Source organism: Vombatus ursinus, unplaced genomic scaffold (assembly GCF_900497805.2).
Source record: "Vombatus ursinus unplaced genomic scaffold, bare-nosed wombat genome assembly UNPS02014820.1, whole genome shotgun sequence".
Taxonomy (NCBI): Eukaryota; Metazoa; Chordata; class Mammalia; order Diprotodontia; family Vombatidae; genus Vombatus; species Vombatus ursinus.
Window position 1 is genome coordinate 25,234,060 of NW_020954598.1, and position 26,449 is coordinate 25,260,508.

General features: G+C 48.5%; 2 protein-coding genes across 2 annotated transcripts; one reads left to right on the forward strand and one right to left on the reverse strand.

Moving 5' to 3' along the window:
• The first annotated feature begins 4,126 nt into the window (after positions 1–4,126).
• DALRD3 (DALR anticodon binding domain containing 3) lies at positions 4,127–11,646 on the forward strand. Its single transcript, XM_027837075.1, has 13 exons — positions 4,127–4,326; positions 4,589–4,893; positions 6,223–6,485; positions 6,617–6,702; positions 7,008–7,133; positions 8,313–8,383; positions 8,597–8,658; positions 9,035–9,117; positions 9,625–9,748; positions 9,952–10,010; positions 10,442–10,555; positions 10,903–10,971; positions 11,124–11,646. The coding sequence occupies exons 1-13, from the start codon at positions 4,141–4,143 to the stop codon at positions 11,241–11,243; spliced, it is 1,668 nt and encodes a 555-aa protein (XP_027692876.1). The 5' UTR covers positions 4,127–4,140; the 3' UTR covers positions 11,244–11,646.
• Positions 11,511–24,668, reverse strand: WDR6 (WD repeat domain 6). The gene is given in 8 exon segments (XM_027837074.1): positions 11,511–12,839; positions 16,214–16,907; positions 17,022–17,140; positions 17,662–17,778; positions 18,360–18,446; positions 19,413–21,876; positions 24,427–24,559; positions 24,561–24,668. Coding segments are annotated over 7 exon segments (3,504 nt in total). The 3' UTR covers positions 11,511–12,839; positions 16,214–16,431.
• Between the last annotated feature and the right edge of the window lie 1,781 nt (positions 24,669–26,449).

The following is a 26,449-nucleotide window of genomic DNA, read 5'->3' on the forward strand; positions in this document are numbered from 1 at the left end:
AGCGCTTTGGAATGACACGATCACTCCCGTTGAGCGGACAGCCAAGAAGCCATCGGGCATATCGTGTCTGTCCAATGCCCTTTCGGCGCCTCCTGAAGGGATTCCAAGAGTAGGTACTGATTGAGGGCCTGCTGTAAGCAATGCTTCTTGCCCCCTGGACCCCTCCCCCACCCCACCCCCACCCCCCAAGGTGCATTGAATACTCAGCTGCCTGCAGGGGATATACCTCTCACTGTGCCTCTGAAGGTTTTGCAAAGGCCCTTTAGAAGAAGTCTTTGAGCAATCCTTCCTGCCTTCCCTTCTTCCCTCCCCACCAAGGATGAGAAGTTCCAGATGGCAGATCCTGTCTGGGCTGCTCCCTCTGTGAACTCAGCAAACTGCTCCTTTCCCTTTTTCTTTTGAGTCCTGTGGAGGCCTCTCCTAGACAAGAGGGAATGGACTGTGGCAGAGAGGAAGGTAAGGTGGCCTATGCCACTGGGCCAGATCTGAGGATGTCCCTCTAAACTGGTGGGTCTCTTCCTGTCACTGCAGACAGTCAGTAGTTGGTCTGGCGTGAGCAGGAATTCTCAGATCACCTCTTGGCTGTGAGTGGTGGAGAGAGCTCTTGCACTGGGATAATGGGGGCCTAAGGAGTAGGCTCAGGAAGTGAAAAGAGAAGTGGGGTTGGAGGCAGGGTCTCTGGAAACCACCACAGCTCAGCCCTCAAATGAGGCTCTGCCAATCATCAGGGAGGCCTCAGAGCCTTGAACTTGAACATCCCTTCCAACTGAAGACTTCAGTGACAGAGAATGCCCATTTATTTCACTTCAGAACGTCTCATTGTTAGGCTGTCCTTACACTGAGCCTAGATCTGAGACCGTTTTCTCTGTGGCCTCCCTATGTGAGTGCCTTCCAAATACTTGATTGTAGAGGGTGTTACCCTGACCCTCCCCCACACCAGTCTGATCATCAGGCTGAAGAAATCCCCAGTTCCTCTCCATCCGGGTTATTGTTCTGGTTACTCAAGCTTCCTAAAAACATGCTCCTCAGAGCTGAAGACCATACAGGATGTATGTCTCTGACTGGAACAGAGGATGGCAGGCTTAACATTCTGACCCCTCGTTTCAGAGTCTGCTTCTCGGTGTAACCTGAAATAACATTAGATGTTTGGAAGACTGACAGACTAAAGCTAACAGTGGAGGGACAGAATTCAGGGACCTCATCTGTCTCACAAAAGTACCAACTCTGGGGGAGTCAAATGCCAGTTTCTGACTCCCCAGCTTAGAGGAGATCTTCCTGTCCTCTGGGCTTATTTACTTATGAATCTTGACTCCCACATTACTTTCCCTCGAGACCAGAGGGGTTGTCTGTCACTCCTATTTGTGGAAAAAAAACCCATGTCCCAGCTTTACTTCTTAATACCTATGTGACCTTGGTAAGGTCATTTTCCCCTTCTAAGCCTCAGTTTCTTTATCTACAAAATGGGAGGCTACAAGAGAAGAGCTGTGAAAAGTACCTCCCTTCATTGCAGCTGTGGGGAACTCTGGGTGTTGAATGTTTATACTGTCATAGTGGTCAGCGTGTTTGTCTTACCTTTTGTTTTTTCCCTATTTAGAATGTTTGTTAACCAGGGATGGCTTACTGGGTAGGAGAGGGATATACTATTTGGGAATGAATGATGTAAAACTTTGTTGTTCAGTTTCAGTCATGTCTGACTCTTCCATGACCACATGTGGGGTTTTCTTGGCAAAGATATTGGAATGGTTTGCCATCTCCTTCTCCAGCTCATTTTCCAGATGAGGAAACTGAGGCAGAGGGCTTAAATAACTTGCCCAGGTCACAGTCTTAAGTTCAAATCTGCCCTCAGACATGTACAAATAGTGTGACCCGGGGCAAGTCATATTGCCCTGTTTGCCTCAGTTTCCTCATCTGTAAAAAGAGCTGGAGAAGGAAATGGCAAATCAGTCCAGTATCTTTGCCAAGAACATCTCAAAAGGGCTCACAACTGAAACCATAACAACAACTTGTTGACTCCAGGTCTGGCACTCCACTATGCCACCTTCTGCTCCAATGGCAAAATAAAAGGCATCAATAATTTTTTTTAATGAAGTTAGATGACATCTCTTCAGGCTCTTTCTAGCTCTAAATCACAGGGTCACAGATAAAGCCAATTCAGTTCAACCCTTTCATTTTATATGTGAGGAAACAGGCCCTGACAGATTGTGACCTGGTCAAGGTTCACAAATGCAAGTAGTAGAACCAGGATTCAAATCCAGATTCTGCATTTAAAATGAATGCTCCAACGTTAGAGACCCATGCTGGGTGTCTGGAACAGGCCTTGGGGAATCTGAAAAGCCATGAAACAGAGACCTAACAGCAATACCAGGCAGTGGGAATTGAGTGCCTTGAGGAAGAGGTCTTCTCTAAGGGCCTTGGGGCAAAAGTTAGAATGTAGGGCTTGGTTAGGCAGGAATAAGGAAGGGGGGGGGGGGCGGGGTCGTGCCAGAAAGTAACCCAGGCCCTCCTAATTACTTCAGATTTCAAGATTTTTTTCCCCCTATACTGTATAATGCTTGAAAATAAATACAATCTGTTGTCACTAACATTTTCTCACAGGATGATGTTTTGTGTCTTTAAGGCCATGCACATTGACAAGGCCTCGACAAACTTTTTTTTTTTTTTTTTTGGCCCATGCACCCTGCTTGAATTCCTCACCAACGAGTTAGCTTGAAGAAGAAAAATCCTAATTGTAAAGAATACAGAATGGTTTGGTTTATCTGACATTCAGGTTTTCAGGGTCTAATAGCAAATAGAGCTAATATTAAAGAGGCTTCTATCCCCCAACCACACTCATGATCAAAAATTAAAACCACTGATTACACATCTTCAGGTCAGCCATTTTCTGGTGAGGTGGAGGCAGCATCACTTTCATCACCTTTTATTGAGCTTGTGGGTTCTATCTCGGAGGGCTTTTTCCCTGGAAGCCATTACTAATATCCCTAGTTGTGCCATGGGAGGACTTTATATGTAACTGATTACAGTCGTCCTGGCCAGTTCTCATGACTGCCTGTGCAAGCTCTACTGCCGTCTGCATCCAGGTGGTTTTTTTAAGGCAATAAACATTAGGCTAGCATAGGGAGTTTTGTTCTTCGAATTTTGAATGTCCAGTGCCTGGCACATAGTAGATGCTTAAATGCTTATGGATTGACTGGCATGCACAAAGATGTTGCAACCCACAGGAATTAACAGAAGGTCTTGAAGGTCACCAGGTCAAGTCCTCGTTTTACCGAGGAAAAAGTGGCCCAGAAAGGGTAAGGAACTTGATCCAGGTCACACAGTGGCGAAGACAGAAGTCAGGTATGATAAGCAAGTCAGGTGTTCTTTTCTACACAACTTACCTTTCACTGTTCCATTAAAAAAATAATGTCCCTCGCTATTTTACTAAATACAAAGCGTCCAATAAGACTTTGCCTGGGAAAGGCAGGCTGGAGCCAGATCACAGCTGCCTTTCCCAGTATTTACCTCCACCCCTTCCTGCTCTGTCCTTTGTGTCCAGCCCTCCTGCATGCATTTACCCCCACCCCAGAACACGCCTCTTCACCTCTCCGGGCTTACCTGCGGCTCAGGTCCCTCCCTCCCCCTCCACGATCCCCCAGCTGCAGTGGTTTTTCCATCCTCACTTTCTTAAGGGGACCTGCCTTGATTTTCCCTACCCCTAGCAAAGGGTGGGGTGGAGGGGTGGTCTCCCTGCGTGCCCGCATGTTTGCCCCACCTCTGTTAGATTGAGACTTTTCAGGACGCGTTATAACGCTCCCCAGCGCCCCCGGGAGCCCGACAGCTTTATCCCCACTTTACTGATCAATGAAACCGTTTGGAGGGCGCGGGGCGGGGCCGAGATGAGCCAGGGCTTGGGCCAGGGTCGGCGCCCAGGCCCTGGGGTTGTAGAAGCAACTCTGTGCAGGCCACGGGCCCGCCTCCTCTCCGTTAGGTTAACCCTGACTCCGCCCAAGCCCCGAGCTCCGCGCGCCCTCCTGCCACGTGCTCGGCCGCCCGGTCCGGCTTAGGAAACCTGGCGGCCACGTGGCCGTCCCCGCGCTCGCTCCGCTTCCGGCCCCGCCCGAGGTGCTGGCTTCCGCTTCCGCCTTCTTCTTTCCGGTCTCCATGGCGACGGGGCGCTTCGGGGTCGGAGAGACTTTGGGGGCCCTGAATGCGGCTCTGCGGCCCAAGCCGTCCTCCTCCGGCCCCGGCGGCTCCGTGTGGTTCAAGGAGAACAGCCCCCGGAACCTGCGCAGCCGCGACTTCCTGGCGCCCCGCGGCGCTCTGCAGGCCCTGTTTGGGGAAGGGCAGGTGGGGCCGTGCTGGGTCGCCTGCGGACTGGAAATGACCCCAGGGCTTATCCACGGGATGGCCTTGGTTGGGCCTCAGCTTCCCCATTGCGGGGGGCAGGAGGGGTTGGATGAGCTCTGAGCACACCCAGCGGAAGTCTAAGGGATGGGGGAGAGGGAATTAGGAAAATGGGCCCCAGAGGGTGGGAAGAGGGAATGGCCCTCCCCAGCCCCCACCCGGGTTAGCAGGTTTTCTTTGGCATCCCTCCCCTTTATCTTCCCAGGTGCCAAAAGACATCCTCGATGAGGTTGCTGCTCTGGAGGGCCCAGGTGTCCCCCCCATTCAGAAATGCACCCAGACCCAGGCCGGGTTGGCACTCCAGCTGGAGAGGCCCACCGTCTTTGAGCAGGTCTTGAGCTCCCTACAGGGCTATGTGGCCCCCCAGCCTACCTCCTCCACCTCTGAGCGTAGCATCATCCTAGACTGCGTGTCCCTGCATGGTCCAAAGGGGCCAGATGCCTTAAGCCTGAGCCAGCTGAGAGCTGTCCTGGTTGCTGATCACCTGGCACAGGCTCTTCGAACACAAGGGTGAGTCAGAGTGATGGACAGTCTTGCTGAATGGACATCTGTATCTAGCACAAGCTCAAAGGGTTTGGCTGTAGAAAATTTGTCTGGAAAATAAAATTCAATTAAAGAAAAAAGGAGGAAAGTTTGCAGGCATTTCACACTTGGGAGCCTTGTTCCCTACTCAAACCCTACCCTAATTTATATGAGGGCACTGATGGGAAGAAAGACACTAGACATGTATTACTGTCATGTATAGTCATTGTTATACCATCCCTCCATGTAAGTACTCCAAAGCTTCACTGAGGTGTAGAGGAGATCCTGTATTTCCAAACACAATGCCAGGCTGGTTAGAAAGGGTCAGAAGAATGATTGTGGCTACCAGCTCAAAACTATTCTACTACAAGTATGGAGAGGTTCATCATCAGGAGATTGGCCACTCACTACTGAATTTTTTTGTGTGTGAGGCAGTTGGGGTTAAGTGATTTGCCCAGGGTCATACAGCTAGTGTCAAAGTGTCTGAGGCCATATTTGAACTCAGGTCTTTTTGATTCCAAGCCCGGTGCTCTATCCACTGGGCCACCTAGCTGCCCCCCCCTTTTTTTTTTGTCTAGAGCAACTCAAGAAACTGGGTTTACTGAGGTACAGAGAGTATGTGATTTATGATAGTGGAGTGAGAACTTAATAATGAAATTAGGAAATCCTTGTGGATGAATATAATATAAATGCAGAAGCTGCTAACTCAGTTGTATAATTTATGAATAAGATGATCATTCTTTAGCTAATGGAGGAAAATAAAAGATTATTTGGAGTAGTAAAAATAGCCATGTCTTCAAGGCTGAAGACCTTGATTCAACACTTATTAACTGTGTGTCAATTTGGACAGATCATTTGATCTCTCTGATTCTCATTTTCGTTACATTTCGTTACAACCTCCTAGAGTTGTAGTACTGTGTAAACCCTAAAGCTGCATGGAAGCATGCGCCATTGTTAATATAGATCTTTAAAAAGGCACATCTTTATATGTACATAATTCATTTAGGTTGTGGGCTTGTCTGAATACAATTTTTGTAATTCGAAAAAAGCTTTTTGGATGTAGGGGTGAAGGAGAAGCAGGATGCCATTCTGAGGGTTCAGACCCCAGTGACTCAGTTAATTAGTGGAGTTATTAACAGAGAGGTCTGGAGAAAGGACAGGTTTCAGTGTTTGTAGATTAAAATACTCACTTTAGTTCAGGACATATTGAATGTGAAGGACCCACAGGAATGTGGGTCTGGAACTCTGAGGAGTAGGTTGGGCCATTGGCTGGCTGGTATTGGTGCAGTAGGTTCAGGGTCCCTGTTTGCTCTGCAGGGTGACTGTTTACCAGGTTCCAGCTGTGCAGGACCCTGGGCTCAGGGATTTCCTGCAGCAGCTAAAAGTCAACTGGCCATCAGCTTCTGAGACATCGTCAGCCCCAGAATCCACTGTAGCATTGAAGGAAGTTCTTAGAGATCATGCTGCTGTCCCAACTGAAGACTTACCTCCTGGAGTGGTATGCAAAGTATCCTTGAAAGAGTTCTTGGAGCAGCAGCCAGACCTGGAAGGCTTTGACCCAAACCTGGACATCTGTTTAGGTAAAAGCTAAAAAGTCACCTGTGGGGGAGGGATGGCCTACAAGAGGGAGAGTGTCAAGGACATTTGGCTGAAGAGGAACACCAGTCCTTTGCTGTTCTCAACTCTTTCCTTCTCTTCTTTTCCCCTGTAGTAACTGAGGATCAGCTCGGAGCCTTAACGGAGCTCCAAGAGGCTGCCCAGCACTGTCCCAGGAATCTCCCCTTGAGTCACAGTGAAGTATGTAAATTCTCATTCTCTCTCTCATCCCTCTTCTCTTTGCCATCACTTGAACTGATCTGGGTCAGGCCAGCCAATCAAGAGACATTTGTTAAGCACCTGTTGTGAGTCAGAAACTCTGCTAAGCAGTGATGCTGACCTCTGAGAGGCTGGCTGGCAAAGTAGAAAGAGCCCTGGACTCTGGGTCGAGCCTTAGCTCTGTCACTGCTTAGCCTTGTGACTAGGAACAAGCCATTTAATCTCTTGGTACCTCAGTTTCCCCTTGTACAAAATGAAGGCCCAAATACCTGTGCCGCCTCCTGCAGGCTGAATCTTCTGTCGGAGGTGCAGCCTGCTCCGTGGTTCATGTGGTGAGCTGTGAGGAAGCATTCCAGCAGCAAAAGGTAGACCTGCTGTGGAGACTGGTGGATGCCAGTGCCCCTTCCAGACAGGTAAGGAATGGAGTGGAGGGAATTGACCACCTGTGGAACTCACCGTTGTACCTCTCCACCTTTGCAGATCCACATGTACTGATCTTTGATTGGATAGATGTGTTTTCATGCCTTTTCAGGTCATGACTCACTGTATCTTTCTTGCTTCGGTTCAGAGCCATGTGTTCCCCCTGTGTCATTGGACCTTAAAGCCCGAGAAAGCTAGGACTGGATCCTTTTTGTATGGAACCTCAGATGGGCCATAAGTGGCCCATATCTCCCCAGGATTTGGGATGATAACAATGATGTACACAGTTAGCTCATAAGTCATGACTGATTTGCTGTGATCTATCTTGCCATGGATACAGAAGTGTTCTGATCTCTGATCTCCGTGCCTGGGGAAATCACAGTCCAAATGTTAAAGCTGATGAGACAGAGGACAGAGCAGGGTACGATAAGATGTTAAGTATTTTGATTAGTGTGAGCTGGCATCATCACCTCCTCACCTGAAGGCCCTGGGCCAGGAGGCAGAGCAGAGAAGGCATTCTGGGCAGGGGAATGTCCAATGTGATAAAAGTTGGAGTGAGTGCTGCAGGGAGCCTGAAGAAGCTAGCCTGGTGGACAAGTGGGAAGTGTGTTTGGAGAGGGAAGATGAAAGGAAGTTGGTGAGGGTTTTGAACCCCAAGTCTTTATATGGTAAAAACAGAGTCCCAGAAGGCTGTTGATGAGCTCAAAGCTGTGCCTTAGCAAGACACTGGTCCCTGGGCCAGATTTTTCTGTCTCATCTCCCCTGTTTAGAGTGTGAGGAGAGCAGTGACCAACTTGCTTCTTATCTTCCCATGCCCACCTCTTAGCATGGTGCATGGCACCTAGTACATTCTTATGAAGTATTTTCACTTTTTTTTCCACAGATAAATTGTGGGTAGGATAATGATCAGAGACATGAGGGGAAGGTGATGAGTCAGGGTGCTATTATAGACAGCCAGATTGGGTGAGGGAAGAGATTGAGGCTAGGATGGGCTGTGATGGAGGATGGAGGGCCAAAGACAGTAGGTAGAACTGATGGGCCTTGGGATTGACTATAGGTTCATGCCTGGGACACTGGCCTGCAGCAGTATGCTGCAAGCTGAGCAGTTAGGGTTGTGGAAGAGCTATCTCCAGGCCAATCTGGAGACTTCCATGTGATTCCCCCTCTTTCAGAAGCACCTTGTCTGCGGACCAGTGAAAGTTGTGGGCTCCCCTACCCCACTGAGTGCTCCCCAGTACTACAGGTGAGTAGGCATGGAGGTCTAGATCACTTCCTGAGGATGACCTTGTAGTGGGCACCATTGGGGAGAGGCAGACACGGCTGGGGTTGGAAAGTCAGCTGGCTAGCTCCATGGAGGAAAGAATGGGGCAAGATAGACAAGGCAGGGGGCCTTCCTTGGGTGGCTCAGGCCAAGGGGACAACTGCATCTTATTTTCCAATGGGCTGTTTGTGGCAGGCTCCGGCATTCCCAGATGCGTGAGGCCTCAGTGCTGAAGTATGGAGTTGACTTTGTTCAGGGTAATGCTTCGTTGGTGTGGGAGCCAGAGCCCTAGGGGATTACCCTCCCTCATCCCTGGGGCTCGTGGCTTTTTCTCTGCTGCAGGATGGAAGGTGGGAACTGGTGGGGCCTTTCCTGTTTCTTAGGAGTGTATCTGAGCTAGTAATCTGTGAATTAAATGAGGGATGGATGATACAAAAAAACCCTTTCTGTTTGGCTATGGAATGCATTGTCTTTTTTTCCCCCAACAAATTTACTTTTGTTATCATGTTTTGCCTTCTGTGCCCCTTACTGAGCTGGGGATTAGAGAGATAAGAGAGAGCACCATCTGGAAGGAGAGAGCCAAACATTCCCCTTAGACTGATCTATCTGTCATGGACACTTCACCCTACATAGATGAGAACTGGAATGAAATAATTGAGGCTCTCACTTCTGCTGCGGTCAAGTTTGAAATGCTAAGTACAGCCCATCGAAGTCAGGTGAGACCTGGCTAGTACATAGCTGTGATCAAGGGATGAGGACCCTGGGATGCCACAATGGAGAGGAGATATGGGAGCTGGGATGCTATGGGCTAGGGCTGGGCTTTCCCCGTGTGCAGATAGAAATGTATAGCAGGAGCAAAGGGTGTATTAGCATAATGCCATTCCTTCAAGATGGGGAAATGAAGCCTTTGAAAAGTGTCTGGTCTAGGGTATGGCTAGAGTTTTCCTGGCCAGAATGGGGAGGAAGCTGTGGTGTAGTAGAAATAAGGACCTGTAATGAGCCTGAGAATCATAGGGGAGACCCAAGTTATAGTCCTGACATTCGGCAAGTCACTTCTCTAGGTCTGAATTTTCTCCTTGGTAAAATGAGGGCGTTGGACTAAGTAATCTCTTTTTCAGCTCGAAACTCTTGATTCTAAACATGGCTTCTGCCACAGAGGGGAGGTGGGGTTGATTCCAGACAGAAGAGCTCTCGGGGCTCAGGGACTGTCATGTTGCTGACAGATGTCCTTGGACCTGGAGGAGACCAGCATCTCTACCAAAGGCACCAAGAGTGGAGCTTTTGTCATGTACAACTGTGCCCGCCTTGCCACGCTCTTTGATGGCTATCAGCGAGGTGTGGAGCAAGGTAAGTTACAGAGACAGGGACCTCGCTTATACTGGGTTGGTCAGATGCCCTCAGGGGTAGGAGAAATCAGAAGTCTTCTGCCTGCCTTTCTGTGCCTGAACTCGACAGTGTCTTTAGAGCTGCTATAAACATCCCACTTCTCTGATTTCTCTGGATGGTCAAGGGTGTTTGTGGCAGACCCCTAACAGCTTTCTCATTTTTAGGTTTGTATCCTGCTTTCCCTGATGTGTCCGAGTTGGATTTCTCCTTGCTTCGTGAAGAAGTAAGTGACCAGGACGAGGAGGGGATTGAGATAGCTAGCAAAGTTCCTGTTTGCAGAGCTTGGTTCTGGGCCATGTTTCCTATTCTCAAGACAGTCACCCAGTGGCTGGGACATAAGGCATTCATATGAAAACCTCAAGTATGTACAAAGCTACATGTGAGCTTGTGAAGAAAGACAACAAAGACATGGAACTCTTGGGTAAACCTCATTATTAATGAAGCCTCCTTAGTTCACTCTTCAAGGTTCTAGAAACGGTATTCCCACACTCTGACAATCTAGTTGCCTTGACTAAACTTCAGTTCTTCAGATGTCAAACCAAGCTTTCTGCAAGTCCTGGGCCCCAGGGGATGAGCTAAGTGGGTTTAGTCCAGAGGAGCAAGGCTGGACCAGTTGATGCCATCTCCAGTAAATGAAGGACTTTCTGTGTACAGGGTGAATGGCTTCTGCTTTTCAATGGCATCATCCCCTTTCCTGAGGTCCTTAGCCAATCAGCACAGCTTCATGTCTCGAGCCCAGGAATCCGGATAACAGCCAACACTGAGGCGGTACAGCACTCCGTGCCCGTTTGGGAGGTGGAAGGGAGTGTGGGTCAGGGGTGGCAGGTACTCTTAGGCATAAGTCTGCTTTGTCAGGAGACACAGATGCACAGACTGCCCCTCTCTGTGCCAAGGAATAGAAGGCCTTCGGGAAGATTACTGGGATCCTAAGGTCTTGACCTAATTTTCTCTCCTTCCTACTCCCCCTTCCCCCTTGGAAAATCCTGTATTGGCCTTGTCCCAAAAATCTAAGGATGTCCTTTGGAGGGGAGGTGCAAGATGAGCCTTGTGCTTTCACTTCTTACTCTAACCCTCTGTAGATGGGTGAGACTGAGGAGATCAACTTCTCTTCCCAGGTATGCAAGTTTCTGGTGCATTTGAGCATGGACTTTAGCTCCTACTATAACCGAGTGCACATCCTTGGGGTAAGTTCATTTCTGACCTCCTCTGGGACCAAGACAGCTGGAGGGATTCACGGAGGTTTTCTTAGGGAGGAGTAGCTGCTCTAGTAGTGGCAAAAGGGAGAGAAGTAGTGACCTAGCCCTGATGGGTGTGGAATGGCCTCCTTCCCCGGCAGGAACCACAACCTCATCTGTTTGGCCAGATGTTTGCTCGGTTACAGCTAATGCGGGCTGTTCAAGAGGTTTTTCACGGTGCACTGGCCACTCTGCATCTTCCCCCACTGAGCCAGATCTGAGAGCACCATTCTGTCCTCCAAGGAGCCTCCACATGTGCCATTTACCACTCGCCTCCAGGGCACTGGACTCTCCTCTGCTTCCGTGGTCTCAGGACACTGTTAGAGAAGTCGGCAAGGCAGGTGCTTGGCTGTGGTGACTGCCTACTGTTTACTTGGTTAAAATGGTATATTTTGGACAAAAATATCCCCCACCAACATAGCCTTCAGCACTGTCCAGGTGCCCCATTTCACCTGCTGGGCAGCAGTCACTACTCTTCCCCAAGAGAGTTTAACATCACTTTGATTTATTAACAAACAAGGAGAAATCCTTCTAGTACCGTCAGGGCCCCAAAAGCCCCTGGACTGCTGGCAGAAGCTGGCAGCAAACTAATATTTCTATCTAAATAAAGTGCTTTGTTGGTTATGAGGTGGGCATCTTGGGTTTCTGCTCAGGAGGAACAACAGCTGAGTTGGAATTTTAATCTTAACCTCTAAATCCATTCTTCACCTCCTGCCCCAGTCTCATCAAGCACAGACATGAGCATAGAGGTGGAGCAAGGGAGTGTAAAGGGATGAGGGAACCCTCCACTCCTGCTGTCATTACAGTACCCACACTAGCTCTTTCTGTTGCTCATTGGCAGAATTCACACTGTAAGGAAGCAGGCTCAAACCACAAAGTTGCAGTGTGAGCCACAACTAGTAATCCAACTTAATAAGCATTTATTAAACACGTGCACAAGCCAGTGTATTGGGTGCTGGGAGTACAAAGACAAAACAGTCCTTGTCCTCAAAGAGCTTACAAGAGATAAGGATGGACAAAAGAACGTGGCATCACGGATAGAGGCAAACCCAAGGTTTGTTCTCCTGATGTGGGGGGCTGGAAGGTGGAGGGGAATACACTTCCAAGTCTCCCTTGCTCCTCCATTGGTCTCACTCAGCAGCCATCTTTTAAGTCATCTTACTGGAGAGACTGTGGCTAAAACTCTGCCTTTAGGGTTTCCTGATTTAACAATTCATATCCAATTTTCACCTATAGCCCCTATCACCTTACTCAGTGCCTGCCAAAGTTCTCTCCCAGCCCTGGTCTTTTTCATTTCCCAACTCAACTGTGCAATCAGCACTTGTGGGAGAAAGCCAGGAGAGCACTTTTCTAAATGGACACTCACTGGGGGAGGTAGGTGCACATTCTTCTGGAAGACTCCTGCAGCAGGTGGAGGCTCATCAAAACCATTCAGGGACAGTTGTCCTCTCTAAGTCACAGCCAATGAGCCAATACCCACTTTACATATACAAAATATCCTTGAGGCCCCTGAATTTACTGTAGCACTGGTCATAGTACCTGGCCCCATGGCTCTGTGATCTGGCACTTCACTCAAGTCTGGCTAGTCCAAACACAAACTCCCAGGAGTCAGGGGGCAATGACTGGAGGATCAAAGGGTGGCAATACCTGCTCACCCATTTGGCACAGGATTCTGAATAATCAAGCCTGTCTTCACCAGAAAGAAAGGGCAGCTGAGTGTGGGGCTCACAGGCTGGGCACCAGGCTGTACAGTGAAGGGGGAGTGTGAGGATCCTCTTTGGTGAGGTAAGCCCAGAGATATCCCAGAGACAGCAGTCCTGTGGAAGAAACAATGAAACATAGGAAGAAACCTTTCAGGGCTCTAAAAACTCGTCATTCATTTGGCTTCAGTAGGCCCCATGTGCTCTGAGAACACTTCTGAACCAGAGATCAGCAGGTACGGGAAGTAAATCAATGCAAAACCCATCTGCCGCCCTCCCTGTGGACTCCTCCTGCTGTGGAGGCCAAATGGGTTCAGAACAGGTCTCCATGCTTTCAGCCTTTACTGGCCTTGCCCTGCACTGCCTCCACTGCCCAGCCCCCCATCCTCTCTATACCATTTACAAGCCAGCTCCAATGCACCAGTCCAGACTTGCCTCATACTACCCCCTTCAGAGTTCCACTTAAAATAGACATCATTACCCATATCTTCAAATGATTCACCATCACCACCATCACCTTCAAGTTAAGTTTCTCAGATACTAAAGATACTCTATAAAGCTTCCCTGACTCCCCATCATGAAAGAAAACTCCCCGTGCCCCAACTTCTCCTAGCACTTTGCCCAGATCTCTGCCCTTATTTCAGTTTCTCCTATCGGTGTATTTGAAACTTTCCCCTGAATAGACCAGAAGTTCTTTCAGAGCAAAGTTGGTATTATCTATGTATCCCAAACCTCATGCACAGGGTCTGGCACTTAAATGTCTGAATTCATTAATGAATGAAACTGAATTGAAAGTTGAAGTGAAATGTATACAAGACGTGGAACATTGGAACCCTAGGCCAAGCTGCATGGTCCATGAGGAATTCCCTATTGACCTTTGCCCAGAAAGAGGACACCCCAAAAAAGCAGAGAATGGAGCTGAGATCATTAGTAAGAAGTATGCTGTACTCATCTTGGCCAGTTGATTTCACCTGTGGGGATACTAAGGCCATCAATTAACAAATATTTATTAAGCACTATGTTCAGGTGCTGGGAATGTAAGTACAAAGAATGAAGCAATAACTGCTTTAAATAAGGTTATGTTCTAATAGGGGGAGACTAAATACACATAAAAATATTGCATAATACATATATATGCACATGCAGAATAATTAAATACAAAGTAGTTTGGGGAGAAGGCACACTTGGGGGAGGGATGAAATCAAGAAAGGTTTCAAAGCTGGCCCTCCAAGCAAAAGGGGTGATTCGAGATGCAGGAAGGGGGTACATTCTAGGCATGGGGTATAGCCAGTGCAAAGGCCAATGGGCAACGGAGTGTCACGAATGAGTAAAAGAAGGCCTGTTTGTCAGGATCACAGTTATGAGAGGGGGAGTAACATCCAATGAGAGTGGAAAGACAGGTTGGGCCAGGCTGGGTAGAGTTTAAAAGCTAAACAGAGTTTTTATTATATTCTTGAGAACAGGTCTCAATCTGGAGTCTGTGATGTTGTTTAATATTTTGACAACTATTTCAACATAAATTGGTTTCCTTTGTAATTCTATGTATTTTATGACTTTAGAAACATTCTGAGAAGGGGTCCATGACACAACAAAAGGTTAAGAACTGGTTTTAGAGAAAACAGGAAGGCACTGGAATTGGCAGAGTGGAGAAATCACATGGCCAGGTCTGTACTTAAGGAAAATTTATTTGGCTTCAGTGTTATGTGCTGGAGTGGCGGAAGACCTGAAGCAGGGACACCAACTTGAAGTCACTTGCAATAATCTAGCCTAAGAGTAATCTGGACCCGAGAGAAGGTGGTAGCCATGTGAATGGAGAAAAGGGGTCACATTGAAGAGACGTTCTGACAGTAAGAACAAGATGTGGCACCTAATTGGATATGTGAAATGAGGGACACAATACCACCAGTTATGAAGCTGGGAGACTAGAAAGAAGGTGAAGCCTTTGACAAAAATAAAGAATCTTGGAAGAGGTGAACACTGGGAGCAGGGAGAATGAGTTCAGCTTTAGACATGTTGAGATGTGTCTGGGATATCTGGTTTGAAATGTGTAAGAGGCAAGGGGTGATGCTAGACTGAAAGCACAGACCAGGGCTAGAGATAGATCTGGGAGTCACCTGCTCAGAAAAGAGAGTTAAATCCATGGGAGCTGATGAAGTTCCCCAGAGACAGCACAGGGCCCAGGACAGAACCCTGGGGATCCTCACAGTTAGGGGTGTGGTGTGGATAAGGAGCCTGGGAAGGAGCAGTCATTCAGGAGGTGAACCAGTAGAGAATGCAGTGTCATCAAAGACCAGAAAGAAGAGTTTCCAGAATAAAGTAGTAAATAGTCTCAAATTAAGTAGCTAAATCAAGAAGGATTAAGACTGAGAAAGGACGGCAAATTAAGAGTTCTTTCTCTTTGGAGAGAACAATTTCAGTTGGGTGATGATGTTGAAAGTCAGAAAATAACAGGCTGAAGAGAGGAGAAGAGACCATGAGACTCAGAAAAACACAGAAACCTCAGAGGGTACAAGGACTGTGGAGGTTGGGCACTATTATACCTGAAGGTTAGAAGGAACCCCAAGGTTCAAGCCACCCACACAAAGGACAAGAGAAAAGATTACATCATGTCAAGAAAGATGAGAAAGCAACCAGGGGAGGAGGGAGATAGCAGAACAAAATGAAGGTCAAAGGAAAGACAAGTAATCTTGTGCAAGAATATGGAAGGTGACAGGGTAGTGAGACAGCCGGGAGAAAACCCTTAACTTCTGACGTCCAATGCCAGATGGGGCGAGCCAGCCTCAGCTCTCCTCATTAATGACACAAGGATGTGGAGGGCACTTTGATCCCTACACATTTTACATTTCCTTTAATAGTCCATCTAATTCATTCTACAGCAGAAGCCAGCTGCAGTTGACCTTGGGGCAGAAGCAGCCTGGGGTCACATCCCAGCTCACACTCACTCAGACACTCTGGCAAGTCACTTCAGCTTTTTAATTTGTTTTCTTAGCTACAAAATAAGAGACGTGCTCTTTGGACTCCCTAATTCACAGGTTGCTGTGGGGAAAATGCTTTATAAACCTTAAAGTGATACAGAAATGTGAACTTCTTTCTGGAGGATACTTCTGTGATCCAGGAAATTTCCCAAACCCTCCCTGCGCTCATTTAAATATGAAAGAACAGTATATCTTGGGATTTTAACCTCATCGTGTAAAGCACCTTCACTACAGAAACTAAACATTCCTAAGATGAAATCAACTTTAAACTTCCTCTTCCCCAGCATAGCACCCTCTCTGCCCCAGAGCCTGCCCAGCCTCAGATTGGAGCCTGAACATTGAAAAGCTCCTCCCAGAGCCTCCACATTAATGCTGACTGACTCTGACACCCTAAGACCCAGGATTGGAGGAACATATTTGTTCACTGGAGTGTTTCTCTTTCTAGACAGGAGGTCTTGGCCTTGCAGCCATGGAGAATGTAGCCTGCTATGCCCTCTCAGATCCACTCTTCCTTACCTTATGTTCCAACATCCTGAGTCTTTTGTTTTCTCCATGAAATGAGGTGTCTTAGGTGCCAGGATCACTCGTAGCTTTTTTATTCCTTCCCTGAACAGGATCAAGTATTTGACACATTGCCTGGAGTAGGGACAGAACCAGGATTGGGATTGCCAAGGACAAAGGCTCCATGAAGTCCAGCTGTAGGGTGGATTTTCTGGCTGTTCCCAGAGTACTGCTCACCCTGTCCAGTGGATGATCTCCAAACCTTGTCCAGAGAGGACACAGTGATAGCCTTTGCATGGCTTGCTGGCCCAGCAGTCAATTTCAGACACATCAGCCACATGGCAGATTCTGCTGCTCACAAAAGCTAGGCCAGCAGGCCCCAGGCTCCAGAATGTCAAGCGCTGGTCAACAGAGGCAGAGACCAGGAGGTCTGGTCTCAGGACTCTTAGTCCTGTCACATGGGCAGCGTGAGCAGAAACCACAGAAAACTTCTGTATCACATGAACACAGGTCTTTGGAGTGAGCTTCCTGTCCTCTTGTGATGAGGCCCGTGGAATTAGGGGCATTTCAATAGCAACCACGCAGACGTGGATGGACCCATCATCACTGCCACTGGCCACAAGATACTGCCCTGCACAAGTCTCTCTAATGTGGAGACTGTTCACCCCACAGCTGTGTGCCTGGATAGTCAGACAGGGGCATCCCAGATCTAGAAAAAGCAGAAAAAAAAACCCCATCAAAGATTAATGAATCTATTCAGAAGGAAAAGAGAGAGAATTTGAGTTGAGAAAATCTTGAGTGAGGTAAATAGAGCAACACTTACCACAAGGTAGCTGCATTCTTCCTGGTGATTTTATGACCATAAGGGCATGGTCTAAGGTAGCAGTGATGTCCCAGAATGCAATGCTTCCATCTGTGGCAGCACTGCACAGGACCACACATCTGTGAAGGGGAAAGCATTTTCAGATGCTGCTGGATAAAGGTGGCCCAGCTGCCTCACATGATGCCTTTCAGGGCATCAAGAAGGGAACTCTGCCCTTTCACCCACTATTTTTAGCACGAGCTTTTCCTGCTAAGTTTCATGAGCCTGTGGTGGAGAAATCCAATAGGACTACAGTTACTGCTGGTCTTCCTGTCTGGTCCAACCCCCTACCCTAATAAGAGATAGAACGCACACTAGAATTTTCAGACTTGGCAGTCAGGGATCCAGGGGCTATGAAGAGAGCAGTGAAGAACTGGCTGACTGAGCTGACTGAACTCCAAAGCATGCACACACCTGCACGCCACCAGCTCCAACTCGTTCTTCCTCATCCTCCTCTCCCTCCCACCCCGTACGTCCTTCTCACCTCTAAAGTCCCCAGGCTTTCCACATCTGTGCTGGATACGTAGCTTCGACTGTTCAGGATGTCATACGGCACAGGGTCTTGAAGCAATTTCCCCACAGAGGCCCAGGCTTAACTCACCTTGTTCCAGTCTCTGCCTCATATGTCAGTGTCTGGATCTTCAGGACACAGCGCCGATGGTAAAAGGACTCCGCTAAGAGCTGCAGTTTCTGAGCTAATTCACCCACGAGAAAGAGCCTGGGAGAAAAGAACAAGAGGAAAGCAAAACTATATAGTCATCTCTCAATGGAGCAGCAACAGTGATGTGTATGCTCAAATGGTTTTCTATTTGAGTCTGGAATTCACTGCATCTTCTCACATTTGAGGAGTGCAGCAAATAGCGAGCTTCTGCCACTCCACTTGCTCATGTAAGGTCACTTGACCTTGCCAAGCTTCATTCTCCTCCTCTGTAAAATGGAAAATGCACTGCCTGCCAGGGTTTTATTCTCTCTCCTTCTCATGCTCTGCTCAGTATGATGTGATACTATAAGGAATCGTCCCCACTGGGCAGTGTGGAAAAATCAATCTATTTTAAATCTGCCTAAATGATAACCGATATGCAGATAACTGAGAATGAATTACGTTTTCTAGATGGTGGTCTCATTCAAGAGTATTCAGGACCAAACTGGGTGAAAGGTCTGTCATCTATGTGACCTGCTCTTTCTTTCCCTGTGCTGTCCCTGTTCCCATCTCCGTCTCCCCTCAGGCTTCCCTAATGTTCCCACAAAGAGCCAACAACTCCAGAGGACGCTGTCACAAAAACAGAATGTGCCACTCACCTCACAGATCCATCACTACAGGCTGCAGCCAGGACAAGGCCAAGACTAGACTGCTGAGGACTGGTCACCACAACAATGGACATGTACCTGAGATCAGAGACAGACCTTACTCATCCTGGTGAAGGAACAATCACCACCCAATGGTTCTGAGGGACTCAGGCTATACTAAATTCCTCTCCAGTCACTTAGGTACATTGAAAGCTTTGGCATGACTCAATAGAGAAGCAATCCAGCTCTGAAACATTAGCCCTGGCTGCTGCTCAAAAAAAAAAAACTTTGTTAAATGTTAGATTTTTTTCCCCCTATCCAATTTTATCTCAACCTCCTAACCGAACAGAGACATCACTAAAGTTAGGGACTCTCTGCTCATGAAATCAGGAGTTCCCAGGGAGGGACCCCTGGGGATATACTTGACTTATCCTCTACCCCCTGATCCCAGCCAATTGCCAAGTCCTGTTGAGTCTACAATTTTACCTCCTCAACATCTCTCTCATCCATGCTTTCTCCTTTTCCTCTCACTGCCATCATCCTAGCTCATGTCCTTACTATCTCATGCATGTACCCTTAGACATTTGTACTGATGTTTCTTTTTTACATTATCTTCTTTTCCAAACACAGTCCCTTTCACCCTCCCATAAGCAGAGAAACAACCCTTGTTGCGTAGAATAAAAAGGAAAAAAAAAAGTCTCTGCCCCTCCACCTAGAATATCACCTTCTCCATAAAGCTTTCTCCTCTCTCTGTCCTCTGAGCCCCCAGAGCACTCTATACAACATTAATGGCTTTGTACTAGTATTAATTGTCCATATCTTTTCTCCTCAAGCAGGGATATATATTTTGCATCCCCCCAAGAACCTAGGCCAGGGCTATGCATGTAGTAGGTGTGTAGTAAGTACTTGCTGAATGAAAAGAAGACCTCATTAGACCAGGATTTCCTCCAAAAGGCCAAGGGCTAGCCTTCTGCCATCAGGAGTGTCCAGTCGTTTCCTTATGCTGGTGACCATACTTCCTACCAAGCTCCCCACTCATGAGTCAATACAGCTTATAAAGCTTACCTGGTTTCAGGGTCCACCTTGACAACCTTGTGCTTGTTCTTCTGGCGGTCCCAGAGCTCATCGAGCCGGTGAGAAATCAGATGAGTGACCTGGCAGGTAAGTCCTGCCTGGGCGCTGAGGTCTGCAGCGACCAGGAGTCGATAGCATTGCATCTCAGCCCTACCACCAGCAGAGAAAAGGAGGCTTTGGAGTCTTGCCTGTGACTCTCCTCCAGTAGTATTTGCCCCACACAGTGTCAGGGTCCGAACACTGGAGATGTGGTTATTGATGGTGGCAAGCAAAAAGACTCTGGAGGAAGCAGCTACAAAAGCTAAGATGTTCACAGTTGTGTCTTCACTGCTCGTGGCCAGGATGTCTATGGTGTTGCCCCCCTCCTGAGTCCTCACAGCTCCAATGTACCTCACACAGGTGAGTTCTCGGCCATGCAGGGACTCCTTCAGGACTGCTTGGCAACAGCTGCCCTCCTCCTGAGCCTGATACACCATGACATCTCCAGTCTTGATGTAGGCAAAGACCACGGTGGCTGGAGTTCGGGCATAGCCCCAGGAGCGGTGGCCTCCACCACAGGGTACTATGTGAAGCTTCTCATGGGTCCTTGGGCTCCAGACTACAAAGTCAGTAGAATGGAAGCCAAGGACAAGCAGGTTTCCATCAGGGGCAAAGCTGAGCCCAGCCACCCAGTCCATGCCTTTGCAAGGTTTTTGTTTCCATAGTGGCTGGAGCCGTCCGCCCTGCACACAGAGCTGCTGGAAGGAGCCATCCCTGCCTGTACTGTAAACATAACCCCTGTGGAAAGTCACTGAGGTGACACCCTGCTTCCCATGAATCCCAAACAGAAGGTCAACGGGGGCCCCCACCTCACGGGTGAGAGAATGATTGGGCCCATGATCCACGTCACTGTCAGCACTGCTGCCACTCTCCTTTCCTCCTAGCTCTTCCCCACTTGGTTCAGCAGTGCCTGCTCCACACGGAAACAACAGCAGAGAGCCCCGGCGGTCGCCACACACAAGGAAGTCCCCTTGGGGTAAGAAGGTGAGGCAGGTGTGCCATCTTTGTTTGCAGAGGGGCAGGATATAGCGACGCTGCTCCATCACCTTGACCACCCTTCCTGAAGGGCAGAACAAGACGTCTAACCACAACAAGACACCCTCTGGGCCAGAAGCAAAAAGAGCACAGCACAAATCATTCCTTCCTGGATCCTGGGGCTGGCGGGGGACCCAGCTCAGGCCGTGAACTTTCCCCTTATAAATCTTCAGTTCCTTTGCCTCTTGTGGGTAGTGGAGGGGAAATATTTTAATGTGGCCCTCTAGGTTCCCTAGCGCACATATCACACTGCCACCAAGTAGCTGAACTGCATCCAGCAAACTGTAAGACTGGTAATTGATATCCTCCAAGATGAACTTCCACTGTTTAATTGTCAAGTCATAAAGATAAATGGCTCCAACATCAGTCATCACGAGAAGCCATGAAGGACTGACTAGAGTTAAGGCTTTTGGAGATCCCTTCTTTGTAAATAAGCCAAAGCTAAGTGGTGAGACACCATTGCCCAGAAGCCTGTTCCCTTTAAGGGGCCAAAGTCTAATGCCAGAATCAGCTCCACCTGTGATCACCCAGGCCTGTGTTTTGTGGATGGCCACAGCCCTGATGCTACGACCTTTGTGTCCTTTAAAGGTCTGAACTATTTCACCAATGTAATTCCATACAATGCAAGCCGAATCCTCTCCAATGCTAATGATATAGTTGTCGAGGAGCCGGACAGACCACACCCTGGACTGGTGACCGTAACATACCAGGATACACTGAACTAAGCTGTGAGGGGCCCTCAGGTCCCCCACTCTCCAGACCCGAATGCTCCGATCATCAGAGGCCGAAGCCAAAAGGCCCTTGCTCTCCATGTAGCAGATACTGAAGATGACCCCGCTGTGCCCACTTATCCTTCTTTCTACTTTGACTCTTCTTTCCTCACTAGTGAAATCAGCTGGGTGCCAAATCACAAGCTGGTTAAAGACAGTCCCAGCAACTAGCACCAGCTCCTGCCAGTCCTTCCCTACCAAGCAAGCAGAATAGATAATACACATCTCATCACAGTGTACCTCTTGCAAGGCCTGCTGACGGATGTGGTCATAGAGGACCACTGAGTTGTGTCCCAGGGCCAGGGCCAGAGCAGAAGAGGCTTTTCCAGGGCCCTGGACCCAGTGAAGATCCCAGATCCAGTCATGAAGCTCACAAAGCTGGGAGAGCCACGTCAGCTTCACTGCTTCCTGTCCCCAGCTCAACGTCAGCACACGGAGGCCTTTGCTTCCAAAGACAGCCAAGGTTGTCTCTGATGCCTGTGTAGGTGCTGGGCTCTGAAGTTCCCTGATGCCGTGGATGTAATAATGACAGAGGACACTTGGCACAAACTGGGCTACTACAAGCTGTCCACCAGTTTCCAAGCAATAGATGAGTAGGTTAGGCCCTTCACCTGGACAGCAAAATAATGAAATAAGTTACCAACACGTACATTCAGAATAAGATGAAGTCCCCATAAATATGACCTGAGAAGAAATGTGGGGCTCATCAAGCTCTATTACGGAATCATAGATTAAGAGCCAGAAGAGATGTCTGAGGTCATCTAGTCCAATCTCCTCATTTTACAGAGACCCAGAGAGTCAAACTGATGTGCCCAAGATCGTAAAGGTAAGTAGCGAGTGACCCAGGATTTTGAAATCAGGTCCTCGGACTCCAAATCCACCACTCCACACTGCCACTGGCCAAGAGCATCTAACCTCGATTCCCTTGCCTCACTGTCCTATTGCCATTTATGCCTGGCCAAGGCCCAATCTTGGATTCCTTCCACCATCGGCCTCCTTCACTCTTCTTCATGTGCTCCTGAACAACGGTGCTGAGGAGGCCCACTACAAAGTTACATTCTCTAACCTTAATGGGCTCCTTCTCACCGAAGCAAGGCAGACGCTGTATTGGTCCCACTGTCCACAGTTTGCTATTCCAAACCTTCTTTTCTCTCTAAGGACTTCACTTCATAGTTCACCCTCCCCTCGGAAGAAAAAAGACCATTCACAAGGTTTCCCTTCTCCCTTCCTCATCTCACGTTTCAGTCAGACATCTCCATTTATTCCGGTCTCAGACAAACCCCTCCACAAGAGCCCTTGATCCCATTCTTTCCCTGTGACTTCTCCCCACTATCATTCCCAGTCCTTCTCCTCAAGCTTTCCGTATCTACTGGTTCTTTGCCTGCTGCCTACAAACACGGCCACATCTCCCTCAGCCTTAAAAAAATACTTGATCCAACTATTCCATCTACTCATTTTACATACTTTCTTATCGAGAAAGGAGTCTACTGTCAATGCCTCTATTCACTCTCTTCTAGATCCTCCATAAACTGACTTCTGACCTCATCATCCAACTGAAACTGCCTTTTCTACAGTTACTAATGATGTCATGATTATCAAATGTAAAAGCCTTTTTCTCATCTGCCAAGGTGATTCCTCTAACCATATCACCTCTCAATCAATAAGCATTTTAAAAGTGCCTACTGTGTGCCAGGCACTGTGCTAAGCACTGGGGATATAAAAAGAGGCAAAAGACAGCCCCTGCCCTTAAGGAGCTTACAATTTAATGGCCTCTCTGCTCATGGAGCTTCAATTAGTCCTTATTACCACCAGGATCAGCTATAAACTCCAAATGGCATTTAAACCTCCCTGGAATCTGGACCTTTCTTATCCAGTCTTCTTACCTTTTATACGCCTTCCCACATACTCAGCTACATTGGCCTACTTGCAGTTCCTTGAATATGGCACCCCAAATCTCTATGCCTTTGCATTCATTAGCTTTCTCCCAGGGTTGGAGGGCTCCTGCCCTCTAACCTCTGCCTTAGTTTCCCTGGCTCCCTTCAAATCTCATCTTTCCCAGTCTTCCTAGCTGCTTATGGGAGGCTGTTTATCTTATATGCACCTAATAATTTATGAGCTGTCTCCTTCTTTAGAAGGTATACTCCCGGGCAGCTAGGTGACAAAGTGGATAAAACACCTCCCCTGGAGTCAGGAGGACCTGAGTTCAAATCCAGCCTCAGACACTTAACACTTACTAGCTGTATGACCCTGGGCAAGTCACTTAACCCCACTGCCTAGCAAAAAAAAAAAAAAATTTTTAAAAGAATGTATACTCCTTCAAGGCAGTAACTGGTTTGTTTTGGGTTTTTTTTGCCTTTCTTTGCATCCCCAGTATTTGACAAGATGCCTGGCACACAGTAAGGGCTCAATAAATGCTTGGTGACTACCTGTACTTGGTTGGTCTGGTATCTCTAATTTGTTCCACTAACCTACTTCTTTCCTGTGTGTATGTGTGTGTGTATGACCAATTTAAATAATCCCTTTATAAATAAATTTTAGAATCAATCATCAGTTCTTTTTTCAGCCAAAGTCTGAAGCTACAGACAATCAATCGAGTAGTTACTAGAGACCAGAGTTATCCACCGGCCAACTAACTATAAGCGGGGTCACTGCTTTCCCGTGCTGCTAGCTTCACCCAGGGTCTGCACTGCATTGAAAAGATGAAGGAAACCGAGCATCGGGAAGGGAAATGACTCGTCCAAGGTCACACAGCAAGTCGGCAGCAGAGCTGGTTCTGCGGCTACTTCTCTTGTGGTCCGGGACAGGCTATTCGGTTCCCCTTGCCTACCTCTGTCTCTGACAATGGGTAAACGCTGCCTCAGTTTCTTGTCCAGGAAGGATGATCCAGAACCCGTTTCTAGCCTGACTCCAGAAAGCTTGGCCAAGCCCCGCTCCAGCCTTCCCCTCGGGCCCCAGGCCCACCCACAGACAATCTGTTCCGACAGCCTCGTGGGGCAAGGAGCGAGCCTGGACTCGATGAGAAGCGACTCGACCAAGGACACTACGCCGGAACCCGCAGCGCGGCAAAGAGCAAGAAGGCCTCGGCTTCTCCCGCGCCCGCACCACCCGACACGAGCCGGGGGCGGACAGGCCTAACTCCCGCGCCGTAGTCCCGGCCTTACCTGCTAGGACTCGGTCCCCCACACACTCCAGGGCGGTGACCGGCGCGAGCAGCAGCAGCGACTCTACCCGCGCCGCAGGAGGATCCATGGCCCGCGCGCAGACGGCTCGGAGGCCCGTACGCCGGCCGCACGCACGCACGCCAGCTTCTGACAGGGCGCCCTACTCGCGCACACAGGCCCAAGGCGGCACCACGGCCAATGGGACGGCCTGTCGCTGATCGCCTTCTAAAGTCGGCTGTCATTGGCCCGCTTCATTTCAAGACCACCTCAGTCGTGCGAGTGATTGGAGCATTCAGTGGGAGGCCGTCCTACCAGGAAGCAAATGGGCCGTCCCCTGCCTCCCACGTGACTCTGGAACGTCTCAGGGCCCAGCTGCGTCTAGTGTCGGTTCCCCCTCCCCCTCCCGCAACTAAGCGGACGGTCGTCCTGCGAGTCCCACACGGAGTCTGGGCCACTCGAAGTCTTTAACTTTGTATTTGGCCGTTTTAGGACCGGGTCCGCACGCAATAGCACACAAAAGGAAAGGGCAGGGGGCGAAGGCGGGGTGGGGGCCTCCTCTTCACAGGCCCCAGACCGAGGGCCCGCATCTCCCGTCGGGTGACTGGGCAGACAGCCCATGCCCGTGGATTAGAGCAGTGTTAGATGTCATCCCCCTGCCTCCGAGCCACACGAAGTCCATCCGACTGGGAATTCCCAGGGCCGGGAATCATGTCTCTTCTTCAATATGGTGTAGATCAAAAGACCAGAAACTTCAACCACAACCAATAATAAGATAGACATCTTGAGACTTTTTTTTTTAAAGAGTTTTAAGTACTTTTTACTTTAAAGTACTCCTTTCTCACCTCCACAAAATTGCTATCTCACTCAGCTCGAGTTGTGCCCTGCCAGTAGTGAAGATGGTGGTTGACCAGCAGTCTGGACTCAACCAGAGTGTGGTGCAGACACAGTCTTTGTGCCATCTTAAGCATTTCCAGTTTATGAACTAATGCCCAGGCCTCAACAATTCGACTTTAGAGGGGCCTCTCCAGCATTCTTGCAGGAGACAGCACAAGTCAAAGGTCTAAAGGACTTCTTGATTCTTCTCAGATGGGGCAATCCTAAGCTGCCCCTTCTTTCATGGATCTAGTAAGCTTATGTCAACTATGGTCTTTTCCACTGCTGGTCAGTCACCACAAAACATTCTCACAAGAGAGTGAGGAATCTATCTAGGTGGAGAAACAAAGAGAGGCCTCTTTGGTTTAGTTCTCTTTAAGGATTTGTAATGTGTGTTTGTGTGTGTGTGAAGGGGGTAGAGAAGCAGAGGGAAAAAATACACTCACACCAGAATGAACCCCCAATGGGCTGCAGGAGTATTTGCATATATCATCAGTGTATGAGGCATGGTTGTACACAAGTCACCAATTGCATATGTATGATAAGATATAACAGAGATAACAGAGAGATGGCAAGGAAGCAAAAGGTGCAGTGGGTGTCCCAGTTTAGGAAGGTTACAGGCAAAGTGCATTTTCAGAAGAATTCTTCTAGTATGTAGCAAGCACCTCTGAGATTGCAAACAGGAAGCCGTTTTTCAGGAAGTGCCCCCAGGACCTAGTCTGTCAGTTCCCCACTGCTCACAAAGAATCCAAGAGTTTAGATGAGAAAAACAAACAAACAAACAAAAACCACTTCATTCCACAAAATTGTTACTATTGCACTTTAAAAGTTTCCCTTTTTCCCCAATAATTTATACTTCGGCATGATTAAAGCCTATTGTACCCTGAGAAGAAACCATTGCTACCTGCCCGTATATGGTATCATTCCCCCACCCTGCTGCAGGTAAGGCTCCTGGTCCTGGCTCCGTCATCAACACACTGTGACCTTGGGCAAGTCACTGCTTCCTTGGTCTCCTGCCCTCCTCTGTAAAATGAGAGGACCAGATGAACTGATTTCTAAAGGTCCTGTTCAGCTCTGACATGACTTTCTCTTCTACATGAGCCCGGCCCAAGGTTGAACCCTGAGCACCAGGAAGTCTGGCCTGTGAACC